General features: G+C 42.2%; 1 protein-coding gene across 7 annotated transcripts in view; it reads right to left on the bottom strand.

Moving 5' to 3' along the window:
* Window positions 1–13,498, bottom strand: part of MAP2K5 (mitogen-activated protein kinase kinase 5) — a 142,995-nt gene that overhangs the window by 63,910 nt on the left and 65,587 nt on the right. For 5 of the 7 annotated variants that reach the window (XM_064456032.1, XM_064456035.1, XM_064456031.1 and 2 more), the window contains exons 14-16: window positions 8,618–8,691; window positions 7,636–7,686; window positions 4,182–4,253 (exon numbers count right to left, since the gene is read on the bottom strand). In XM_064456032.1, coding sequence (XP_064312102.1) covers window positions 4,182–4,253; window positions 7,636–7,686; window positions 8,618–8,691 — 197 coding nt within the window. The remainder of the gene's footprint in view (window positions 1–4,181; window positions 4,254–7,635; window positions 7,687–8,617; window positions 8,692–13,498) is intronic. The other 2 variants (XM_064456037.1, XM_064456034.1) reach the window with 1 other exon arrangement.

Below are 13,498 nucleotides of genomic sequence, written 5' to 3' on the forward strand. Positions count from 1 at the left end.
GTGTGCCTGAAATACACGAGGTAAAGCATGTTTGTTGGATATATAATGGTGTTACTATATGTGGGAATGCACGCAACTGCTAAAAATCTGTCCTGTGACTGCTTGGAATACTGCTTCAAACAGCATCTTATCACAAATGCCACAAACAACTAGTAGCCCTTGAAAGCTCCTGCAAATATACAGATAACAGAACTCGGGTGACCGAAGACTTAAAATCCTCATTTTGGGAGTTTTAAGAACTTGCTTCTAACATTAAAACTGATATATGGACTCCTTTTCCCTGAAGGAGAGAACACTGATAATCTTTGGAAGAAAAGTTAATTTTAAAAGGAGGCCTGAAACCCAGGAAAGTAGCTGTTTTTCTCAGCAGAGGACATGGAAAGTAGAGACTAGGATGTGATACAAAAGGAGGTGCAAAAAGTTATCATCAGCCAATGCATGAGCTTATATTCTACTCCCAAAACTTACTCAGTTTGTGGCATAAGCAAATCACTTTCATTTCCTGCACTTCAACAGAATATCGTACCAACTCTATCTGTAGATAAAATGAGCCCTGGATCTTCTGGCAAAGATCTGCAAGCCTAGACTTTGCCTCAGCGAACAACTCAGCCCACGACTCGGTTCCGTTCCCTTCCTCATACTCCCTTCTCCTCTCCTCACGACACGTAGGAGACCGGTCCTCAGTGCCGCTCGGGAGTGGGCCAGCGCTCCTCAGCACGCCGCTCTGAGATGGTAACATCCAGGAGAAAACCAAGAAGCAACCTCCTGTGGAAGCAGGAGGACCTGAGAACACACCAGCCCTACAGGGTCCCAACCAAAGCTCTTCTCACCCAGCTTTTGTCTCTTACCGCAGTGTCTTATCCCAGGAGAGGCGGCTCAGCTGAAGGAGACACTGGTACACCTACTCCTCACACCGCTCCTCAAAAAGGCACCGCTGGACAAGAATGCTGCCTATCGAAACCCAACAGGGTGTATTTTAGCCCGTTTTGGATGCTTTCAAGTGCACTTTCGGATAGCAGCCATGCAAGGCAGGATTAGGGTCCTATTGGAAAGCAACAAGAAATATTAGGCAATCTAATTCATCCTCCTGTGCAGGGCATGGTTCGGGGAGGGAGACTGCATCGGTTACAGAATGCAAAGAGCACTCAGCCTCAGCCCAGCCAGCCCGGAGTGTGTTTTATGACTGAGTTATAAACCCCTGAAAAACAGCTTTTATAATGAAAATGCTGACACAGTCTTCAATGTAGTGACAGCAATGGCATTGGTTTAAATTGAACTTGCTTTGTCAACCCAAGAGCCCTTAAATAAAACATCTAAAAACCTCATGAAAACACAGGAACTATTTGTGATGAAACACTTTTAAACAGTTTTACAGATTATGTATTAAGTTTAATTCACTTCAAAAAATCCTGAAGACAGAAAAGCAAACTCAAAAAAATGGAAGAAGAATAATAACACTAAAAAAGCTAGCAGCATTTCTTCTTTTTTTTTTTTTTTTTGTTCGCTTTTTCTTGTGGTAAAGGGAAGACTGACCACCCTCAGACACCTCTTACTTCAAAAGCAACAAGAATGCTCACCACCTCTCAAAACGTAGGTGGTACCCACACCTCGTACTGTTCCCACTCTGCTAGCAAGTTTTTTGGGGCAGTTTTCTTAACCTTCAGAAGTAACGGTTCGGTTTCTCATTACACATAGCTTTGCAGAAATTCAAGACATTTTAAAGGCTCAGAAGAATACTACAGAAAATGAGAAGATTTGCCTAGCTGCTATTTTGTATTATCACAGGTCAGAACAGCCCTTGCTAACTTGGTCCCAACATGTCATTTCTTTTAAATCAACATGCTCTAACTGTGCTAGCTCGAAGTGGTAGGGATTGGAGTATTCCACTACTAAGTGGTGATGATTTTAAAATCCTACAGCAAACACCAACTTCCCTTTTTAACAGTTCCATCAACAAGAGCCTGGGTGTCTCCACTACCAATTCCCATGTCAATACAGTGCCACTTTAATGACAGTGACCTTGTGTGGCTCTTTGAGCATCTTCTTCACCTTTTTTCAGACATTTTTCTAAGCCGCTGTCCTTGCTTTCATCATTTAACACATCACTCAAACCACTTCAGTAAAACAGCGATCATGTTGAAGAGAGGTCTCGGAGGACCAGATGACACACCAATTAACAAAGCGCACAGAACCAAATTGTTTTCTCTATCTCTGGTTCAAAAGACATTTGTGGAAAGTGAGAGAGAGAAAAAACCAAAAGTTGAGAAGGTTTAAAAGAGGAGAGCAAATGCAAATGAATTTTCCTAATGTTGGCTAATATAACGTGAAATTCACCCTTCAAATCAAATTCACGAGCAGCCAGGCTACCTACCGGTAATCCTAACCTAAATTCCAAATGTCTTGGTCTACGTGGTAAATCTTCATATTGCTGCTGCACATCAAAAGACATCTGTTATTCAGTAAGGGACCCAGTAAATGTTGCTCTATAGGACTTCTGCGTTTAAACCACTCTGTTCCACCGCACATCAGGGAGACCACCACCATCAAGTCTTAATGTAATACAATCTCATTTTCGCCCTTTGTTGGTTAGATTTATTTACACAGCGCCTGAGTATATTCTGTATCTCTCCCAAAACTGTGAGGGCTCTCCAGCATCACAAACCATTAAAATTTGCAGTAAAACAAATTAAGAGTACTGCATCCCTTGTGACACGTTAAAGTATGTCATTATTGTAATTCAGAGTTAGCTTCAGTCAGACTCTGGAAAAGATTTACAAGTTCTGAATGCAATGATTCAGCATTAAGTATTTTTGTTTTGGTTAAAACTGATTTGGCAAGGAATTGATTGTTCGAAAACGTAACACAAGCCTTGGTTAACTCTCAGGCTACAAAATGAGAAATTTGCCTAGCGGCAGAGGGCCAGCACCATGACTACCTAACTTCTATCTAATTGTCTGCTAAAAACATTCACCGAAACGTATAAACAGCTTCACCTTAATGACACTGTATTATACCAGAAGAGAAGGGAAGGGCACCTATATTCTTCACTTACTCGTATCACACCTTTGTCAGGCTGTGTGAGAAAGACGATGCAAGTCATTGGTGGTTTGAATGAACTGTCGTTAAAGGAAGGAACAACTGCTCCAAGCAGGGGCAACTTCTTTCATGGGACTGTCCTTGAGTTGAAAAACTCTCCTGAGAGGTTATTGCTTGAGCTGTCAAGGTTACGAGGGTTTCCAGCTGTAGCTGGCTTGTTTGTGGTCAGCCAAGACCAGCGTGAAAAAGGCTATGTGAACACACCTGTACCATATGCAGTCACCACCAGAGCAGAGCTACCTGTCCATTCTCCCAGAGCAGACCGAGCCAGATCTGATTTCACTGGTCAAGACGCTACCGTAACACAGGTATTTCTACTCAACTTATATACTCTACGTTATCCTTCTTATAAACAGTCATCCATTCTTATAAAGTCATTGAAATTCACATTTCTTAAAACATCTGATGAACCCTAAGCTGAAAAAACCCGCCCTTTTTCCTGAATCAGAACTGGCCTTGTTCTGGCTAAGCCTGTAGAGAGCACAGGTCCTCCTGAACGGCTGCATTTACGACCACATTCTCTTTGAAATGCTTCATTGTGGTAAGACTCTCTCCTGCTTGAAACTACGTTTGTGAGAAATCTTTCTGAAAGCCCTCGTGAACGCTTAAATTCAAACACTTTATTTAATCACACAGGGAGAGACTCGTGCCGTCGTGCAAATCGTTCTGCAAAGGTTTTGCATTAACCAGCTCAAACCTTGAATCTGCACAAGGCTATTTTAACCCTAATAACAGCCCGCTCTGTCCTGGCCCGCGAAGATGCGATACAGAAACACTGTCATCTTCAGCCCTAGAGGCACTGAAAGGATGCAGAAGCATCCAAACACAAGGCCCTACTTCTTACTCTCATGTAGAGTTTTATTAGAGAGTTTAAGACTGTGACATGGTTTGTGCAGAGGCTCTTCGTAGCTAACCAAACTGAACGCAGCAAGAACAAACCCATTCTAAATACAGCCAAGAAATTTAGCAGTCGTTAAAAGCATGCACATATAAAAGAGTATACAAAGACTTCATTAAAACATTTTGATGCTAGATTTCATTTGATTCTTGCAACGTGCACATAAAAATGATAGATATTTGCATACCTCCATGAAGGAAATCCCTAGACTCCAAACGTCCGAATGAATTCCGTACTGTTCTCCTGAAATCCGCTCAGGCTGCAAAGAGATGGAAAGAAACATCTTGAGCTTAGCAAACAAACATACATACTTACTGCACAAAAGCTAGCCCAGGGCAAACAAATCAGCTGAGAAAATGCAGAGAAGCTTAAAGCTCACCAGCTAACCTGGCAGAGAGCAAATCCACTCTCGAAACACGACTTACTTGTTTTTGCTGCTTCTGCAAGAGCAAAGGACTCGGTTAGGCTCAGACTTGTCGCCAGGCATTGCTGTGCACCTTGTAAAGCTGGCCTTGGCATTTGTGCTTGGGCTTTTTTATGCAACAAAAAAAGCCAATGGCTTGCACGTGTGCAGCAAAGCGCAAGGACAAGTTGTGAGAGTCCGACGGTGTATACATCTATGGCTGCGCCTGGGCACAACAGCAAGGTACACCAGGAAAACAGACTCCTAACGTTGAGTCAAGAGGTCGGGGAGTAACTATGGTTTAAAAAGCAAAGTTATTGAAGCCAAAAGAATCAATGAAGTCACATGCCAGCAATTTTATTTTATATACTCTTTAATTTCATTTTTGACCTATAGAAAAAAAGACTTAACTCAAAACTATTAATAGCAAGTTTAATGCCTCATGAAATAGAATGCTGTAAAATATATCTGCTAGTTTTTACTTGAAAGCTACAATTTAAGCATTTCCAAGGTCAAGTACAGCATGAAATGTAACAATAAAAGGCTCCATGAGACTTCTCTCCCCACTGTGCTGTTAATGCACCTGTCTAGCCCAACCACCTACAAAGCGCTGGCTGTATTTTTAGTCTTTAATAATCCAGAGACCTTTTTTAGAAAACAAACTCCCAAATTACTGCCAGTCCAATGTGTTTGCGGATGTTTACTCTGCACTGCTAATCCCAGGTCAAGAGCTTTTATCGCAGCATGAATGTTAAGTAAAAAACACACTGCTGCCCACGTTACCTTTAAGGAGAGCCTTCCACAACTGCCATAACCTAAAAAACCACCCCGGAATGTAACTGGAACAAAATCTTTTGACTGAGCCTCATTTATTTTGAGCTGAACAACGACCCGAAAATCTTTTTTGATTTTTTTTTTTAAAAGTTCATTAAGGCCGGCCTTCATTAAGCACAGTTAGCCTAGGTCAGCAGACCTTAGGAGACCCTGGCCCTTCCCGAGCTGCCAAATCAGATGCGGAATTCACACTGAGCAATATTAAATTGTTTATTCTTCCGTTATACGCGGCTCAACTTTTAAGCAGCAATTTGTATTTCGAAATTAAGTATTCACAGAAGATAGCGGTGAGTAAATCATTTGCAGATTTAAACTCGAAGTTGAGTCACAGGAATTGAAGAGTACGGAAGAGAAGATGAAAATAACGCGTGCGTGAAGTCAAGTGTGCAGCACAGAGATCATCCTAAGGATACACAGCTCAGAAGTATCTTCTCTTAAAAATTTCTACAACTGCTTACTTTTTTCATCCAAACCTTTTTTCTGTACAAAGGGGTGATAAAATGATTTTACAGAAAATGTGTTTTTGTTGGAAATTTTCTTTTCTCATTCAAAAAGCTGTTTTCCTTGTTTATTTTAAACAGAAACTTCGAATTTTTTAATGGTTTCAAATTCAGTCTGCCAAGCAGCCAGACAAACCAAAGCCTAAGATCCTTGTTACTTTTTGATGACTAGACTATAAATTCAATGACGACAAATGGCTCATTCAGCAGGCAAAATAATGTTAGCAGAAGAAATCAGAGCAGGTATGTTTTAGCTTAAGCTTCTCTTTTTCAATTAATAGATGAATGCGTCACATTCATCCATAAATAATAAGAAAAAAGTAGTAATTTATTTAATGTACACCTGGGAAAGGGAACAGTAATCTTGATTTGTACACTGAAAGCGTAATACGTTTAATTCTCAGACCTGCTTAAGACCACTCGAAGAGCAACAGCTGAGCTGGAAAAGTTGATTAACTGGAAGCTGTTTATTTGTCCGAATCACTACATTCTAGTTCTTTTAGAAAATGGAGGCACAGAAATCCGCAGGCTTACTAGCAAAAGTGGTAACATAGAAGACTGGATTTTCTTCCCCTCTCTTTTCTTCTTTTTCAAAACATTTTTCCGTACATAATATTCTGATGACACAGGATAGCCCAAGTCTTTCCAGGACGGTGACACGAGTGTTTCAGAAGCTACACAATGAGTACGCGCCGACTAGAAAAGCACTTAGGAAATAAATGGACACCCTGGCCTGCTTTCTTCTTACTGGAAAGTAAGAAAAAATACCTGAAAGCAATTAAAGGTCATGGATTTCTCTCTCCTCTTTTCTGAGGTTTGAAAAATACAAGTATCAGCCACTTGGTACTGTTTGCACTTTTTTAAAAAAAAAACAAACAACAAGCTGAACACTTACGTTTTCCTCATTCATATTATGACACATGTATTTTGCTGAAAGAATTTTAACGGCCAAAACTGAAAGACAACAGTTAACAGGCTGCTCTAAACCGAAGCATTTTTCCACACGGAGAACTAAAATTGATCTAATTGACCCAATGGAAAATACACGCGAACTTTCGTAGTTTATGTTCAGGCTGGCTCTTGTCACCGTATTAATCCCGAAGACGTGACCACCACACGCCCCTTGCCGGCCCACCCAGAACTGCCAAACCCAAAGCTGACACCCTGGCTAACAGCAGCAGCGATTCTTCAAATGATGCATCTTCAGCAACGTTTTACTTCGTCTAAAAATGATGGGAATTTCTGTTCTAACATAGAGGAAAAGGACAAAAGTAGCCTCATCATAACAAGCGTTCTGGCCAAAACTTACATAGCAAAGTGAAACACGTTGACGACTTGGTACGTATGGTATGAAGATTACACAGCACGCAATTTAATGCCCTAAAATTGTCAGTCCAACTATTTTAGCACAGGCGCGCGGGTACCAAGAAGTCCGCGAGACTCCTGCACACGTCTAGACGCTCTGCCAAACCGCGGGCTCTGAGCAGCGGTTCCCAAACCCTGGACAGCATCGGGCCGTCAGCGGTCCGCGAGGAGCTGCAGGCTCCCAGCGGGAAGCTGCTTTTTGATGTTGAACCGGCTCTTTTCTTTGTTCCCAGCTGTTACAACGCGTTAAAGACAACGAAAGACACACGAAAGAAACACTTTTCCGCTATTGCTCTCCCCTATCAGCAGGAAGCGCAGTTGTCGCGGAGCTGGTAGGCGAGCACAGACAGGAGGGGAGAGGGTCTGCGAGGTGGTAAACGGCAGTTGTTTTGTGGCACACACAATTAAGACAGGGCTTATGCTGGGGGTTGGGAGAGATGAAGTTTGAGAATTGATTTAGAATATATCCTGCATTACACAGAACAAGACCGTGAACAAATACTTCTATTTAAATGTTATTCCTGCATAAATCCACTTACCGCCATATAAGCATTTGTTCCAACATACGTCTTGGCTATAGAATTCACCAGCTATCAGACAAAACAGTCTGTTAGAACAATATAAAGATAATGTGGAAATAAAATGGGCAATTATTCCTCATTTAACCTACAATCATCATTCCTATAAATCAACTAAAAATTATGTAAAAGGGAACAAATTTATCTGCAAAGGCATTAAAAATGATTAAATCTCTCTTTTGTTCGGAATGAGAGTTCCAATTTAAACAAGCGCTGCATTACAGTTTATGGCAGATAACCTTAAACAATTCTGTTAAACAGGATGCTTATCGCTTTAGTACCCCAAACTAGTCTGATATAAAAAGTCAATTTGAAGTAGGATTGAACGCGCTCATTTTTCAGTCAGCTGGCTCGAGATGCGAATAAAGCCACATTCATCACTTGAATGCAACGAGCACTAAATACGCTGGAGGGACAACAGACTTGACAACTTATAATACGAGGCTGACCTTCTCTTTGGTCCTCATGTTTGGCTGAGAGTAAAGGTGCTGAAATTCAAATCAACATCACAGCAAGCTCATGGGTCACTATCAGAGAAGTTCTCCAGGGAGGCCCAAAATGGAAATTAATTAAAATTTGTGCTGCACATTGTAAAAGCCCACCACTATTGTTACTCTCAATATTAATTTTTATTGTGGGCCAGTTGGGCTCCCCAGACACGTCTCTCGTTCTGCCCTCCCTTTTGTCTGGCCAAAACGCTTTCATATCAAAGCTGCATATCAATGAAGTTTGCTATTCGTAAGTAGTAATTACAATATCAGCAGTTTTTACTGTCATTAAACAATGAACAATCATATTCAGATGAAGAAAAGTCGCCCAGAGATTAAAAATGAATAGGGCTCTCCCAGCAGAGGGGAGCTTGCCGTGGGGCTGTTTGTCTGGCAGCCAGGTGACTTTGACATTAGAAAGAGAGCGGGCAGATAGCGAAAAGGGGGGGAATTACCTGAGTGCTGACCCCAAAGTCACACAGCTTCACCTGGCCTCGCGTGTTCACCAACATATTCGACGGCTTCACGTCTGTGGAGGAAACAAATCCGGGTTTAATCTATATGATCCTAGATATGCCTCGTACATCCAGAGATCCTTGCGAATACTGGCATGATGGATTCTAATAGGAAGTATTTCAAAGACAGATTTCAAACGCAACTTCTGGTTTCTAATAGCCGTATTGTACAGACGTATCTGTACCTCTCAAACACTGACAATCCGTGTCATTGAATCACAGAATCATTTCTGTTGGAAAAGACCCTTAAGGTCATTGAGTCCAAGTCCGCAGGTGACACCAATCTGGGAGGGACAGCAAGTGCACTGAAGGATGGGACCTGGAATTCAAAGTGATCTTGACAAATGGGAAAATCAGGCTGAAAAAATAAGACTAAACTCAACAGGGACAAGTAGAAGCACTACATTTAAACAGGGATTAATCAACTGCATAAACATAGGATTAAACAACTGCCTGGAGTCCAGGCTGGAGCAGGTCTGGAGAAAAGGATCTGCGGGTTACGGCACGAAGTGGAAGTGACAGAGAGGGAACAAACCCTGTCACTGGGACAATTCAGGAACAAGCCAAAAGCAACGGTGCAAATGGTGAAGCCTGTTTAGTATCAAGGGATAGCAGGGCTGACCTTTTAAGGTTCATCTCAGCCCCGCAACTTTGTATTCTAACACTGCAATTAACCCTGCCTCCCTCTTCTCTAACAGCCCTCCCTTAATTCCATGTCGCGTTGAGAGCAGAATTTAATAGTCTATAAAAATCACAAATGCAAAGTACCGTACAAACACCTGCACGTAGGAACGAGGGCAAAACACAAACATACCAGCACATTCGGGCCTCCTTCTGCCCCAGGAACACATACGATGCAGCTTTGCTCTTGTGAACACCATTATTCAAAAGCTACTGACTTCCACCTCCGCGGCTTCTACCGCGTAAAACGGCTCCGATCTCACAACTTCGGAGCTTTTACAGAGGTTAACCGTAACGCCTTAAAATGATTACTAAGCCCGCTCCAGCAAATAAAACATCAGCGTAGACCGTAAAGCCAGACTGTCAGTGCAAAGATCTTAATGCTGACCCCCTCTGATGCCAGAGGAGGTTGGTACACTTCTGTTGCATGCTGTAAAATCAACATATGAATAAACTGAACATCCAGCCAGACTGTAGCGCAAGAAACATTGAGCATCTTTCTGTTCCAGGGACGCCAGTCGGAAAGCGTGATGTGCTTGTTATGGCCTGGCTTAGACTCGGGAAGATTAGAGCACAGTGGCTTTGCCTAATCACTGCTTTCTTCTGTCAAAATGGATTAAAAGCAATAGCTTGTATCTCTGCCTTCTTTAAAAGTGAACACTAGTTGGGTGCAGATGGATGAAACCCAACTAGAAAAGAACCTAATTTTGTTTATCATTAAGTTTGCCTTGGTTTAGCAGATGTTTTCTGGTACCAGAGTAGCTTGCTTAATTTGTCTCTGTAACGTAGAAATGTATAACCTCAATTAACAGGCTGATTAAATGCTTTCCTATATTTGAGCTAAAAAAAATCCAGTTTAAAAAAGGGGAGCATCTGACAGGACGTTATACAGCCTAAGTGGGTCTGTATGGTTTAAGTTAGGTATTAATACCGCCGATACGCTTTGCAATTTCCCCCCAAAGCCATAAGGAAAGTTAGTCACGAGCGTCTTCATCATGCTGCAGCACGGACAGGCTCAGTTTGTGTTCCCAGAGCTCCACTCCACCTTCAGGAATTCAGTCCGCGTGCCACATTTGTGATGGGACTTTTACCTGTGCCCTCGCCTCAGGGGATGAGACGTGACGCCGTTACAGAGCAATCCACACAGTCACAAAATCGCCCAACGATATTTCAGGACTACGTTTCCTAACTAAAACTTCAGGGAGACTCAAATATTTGCTTGTGGCAACCGGCTCGGCAGCACGCTCCTCTCTGGCGTCGCGTGACTCTGCTAGATCTAACAGGACGTGCCGAGCCCATCAGCAGGCTCTATCCTGAATCCCGAGAAGAGCGGCAAGTTCCACGGTAACCCTGTTTAACCTTCTTTCTAAAAATACAGCAGCCGATAGAGCTACCTCGTTACTAGGCTAGCGCTGAAGTGTAATGAACAGCAGACTATACATACGTACATAATTACACATACAGAAAATACTGACATTCTGCACCACGAATCCAGCTGTTCACGTACTAACACTTTCAAAAGAAACCTGCAGTGTAACAGGAGGCTTTTAATTGCAAAGGATGTAACAAAAATATTTAATAACCAAATGGACGAGACAAACATTTTGGTGTAGCACAGATGGAAATAGGTTTGTGGGATCAAGACCGGATCAGCTGCACTATTTTTTAACAATGCGAAAATCCTTTCGGAGTCGAGTGAAGGGTCTGGGAAGGCAGAAGGAAGCGCTAAGCGGGAAACACTACGACCTCACGGGAAGCGATGATGAGGCAACATGCACGGAGCCAAATTTTCTTTCCGTAAGGACTCAACCACGTCACGAGTTCAGAGGAAGAGGCAGGATGTTCTCCAAGTGCAGCCCACAAAGTCCTTGTTCCCTCGGCACGACCCTTACCTGGTCCTACCAGGCCACCCAGCTCCCGCTGAGGAAGAGCCAAGGCTCTATCCAGCCATCACCTTGTGTCACTGGGGATCTGCAGACCCCATCTCCCCTTCCCTGCCACCACGTGGGATCTGACAGTAAGTCAATAGAATTTAAAAAAAAAAAAAATATCTGTCATTCATTAAGCATTGCTTGATCCTGAAATCCTTCCAAAAACAGAACCAAAACAAAAAGAAAAATCCTAAAAGAAAACAAGAAAAATCCTAAAAGAAAAAAGCAACCGGCGATCAGCCCATCAAGGAAGGGAGGCCTATGCAGGCTGGGGACTCCACTGAGCAAGCTGTGGCCAAACAAGCACTGCTAAGAACAAACACTCTCTGTCCTTGAAGCAGAATTTAAATAGCACCACGGATGGGGGATTTAAGCAAGTATTTGCTCTGAACTCCAACGGTTGTATTTATTTCCTCAAAAAAAAAAAAAAAAAAGCAAGCAGACAAAAATGTCACTTCACCAGACATCTCACATTGGAAGTGGGGAGAAAAATCGGCCGATCAGTAAATTAGCCTTTTTGTTTCATAAACTGCTTCAGTTAATGGGTTAAACATTTTTTGGTTTTGGAAAACAAATGTGCATAAATAATGTTCTGCACCATCTGCTTGTGATTAATATTACTGTTTAGAAGTGAAAGAATTTAAACAAGAGCCAAAAGGGGTCATTATGCTCCCATTACCAGTGCTTGCTTAATACAAATGATTTCTATGAAGCATCATTACAGAGGATGAACAAGTCCTCTTTATGATATATCTGCCTAAGTCGTTTCACCTCTGCAAATAAATGGGACCTCCAAGCTCTTACTTACCAGTAAACAGAACTGTCAGAGGTTCAGCTTTTTTGAACACCGAACATTTCAGTCACCTTGTTTTATTGAAAAGCAAACAGATTAATGATTGGGGGGGGGAAAGACCCAGATTTTTAAAAGCTGTCTCTTGACTTTCTCCGTCTTTTAAAAATACAGACCCACAATAGGCCGGGTTCAAGGGAGACAAGAGCTACAAAAGCACAGCTTCAGCCGCAGACAGCTCACAGAACAGCACCGTTAACAAAACGAAGCTGCTGGAAGAATGAACATATTTTCTTGCCATAATGACCTCACCAGCATGCTTTTTGCAGAGGTCAGGATTAGTTTTTTTTAAATAAGCCTAAGTGGTGGATGAGTGCGCACGTATGTGTTTAGCTCTACAATTACAAACACAAACACGTATCTACGCGTATATGCGAATGCCCTGGTAATTTTGCCTGTGCTTCATTCTACACGTCACTAACGCTGATTCATTCTCACAAAGCTAAAAAATCAGGGGGGCAGGGTCGGGGGAAGTCAAATACGCTGCTCTGGTCGTCTTCGGTGAAATCCTCAGCCAGCTACGGGTCCTGCTGAGAAGATGGGAATGCTCATCGTCCACATCGCACAGGTGCCTGTCCCTACCGACCGGCACCCCTCTGCTCCAGTTAGCTCAGCCTCGCAGATCACAAACCAAAAAACGCTTCCAAAAACTCAAATTCACCCAAACATCCTTTGCAATTAAAACCCAAATTCAAAACCTAGCCAGAAACCCAGGTCCCCGAGCCGTGCCATATACACTGGCCCCCAGTACAGCGTCACGCACGCGAGTACAGATCAGTACAATTAAACACAAACGGGTAACATTTATTTCGTGCATTTCTTTTAATAAGGAGGTGTGAACAGAGAAGAACACAGCAGATAAAATGCATATGGTCTATACTTATTCTTGAACTTAACAGATTTTGGTTTGTCTTTATACAAACTTTGACTTTGTACATGATTAGACTTGTTTAATTGCTAATTCTGTTTTAAATCTAAGTTAATTTCTCATTACCCTTCCATTTCTACTTCTTATCCTCTGGGGAAAAGAGCACACTTATCATTGGGACATTCTCACATCTTCCAAAGAAGTGGTGTAGGTGTTAATCTTATGTTTATGTTTGATGTGGGTGTGATGACTATGACTACAGCTTCGGGTTTATTAATATGCACGGCTATCACCTCATTAGTTGCAAGGTTTGTTTTGAAGTTAAGCTGTAATATTTGCTGAAATGTCTGATCTGGAATAAAAGACTTGCTCATTGTTTGTTTCCTTTGCTTTAATCCATGCTCTAGTCACAAACTGTCGTTTGCTGCACTGCCTCCTTCACAATGATTGCTTCTCCACCTTCGTTATCACCACGGTGGAAATTCTTGGCT

The sequence above is a fragment of the Phalacrocorax carbo genome, chromosome 7 (assembly GCF_963921805.1).
Source record: "Phalacrocorax carbo chromosome 7, bPhaCar2.1, whole genome shotgun sequence".
Taxonomy (NCBI): domain Eukaryota; kingdom Metazoa; phylum Chordata; class Aves; order Suliformes; family Phalacrocoracidae; genus Phalacrocorax; species Phalacrocorax carbo.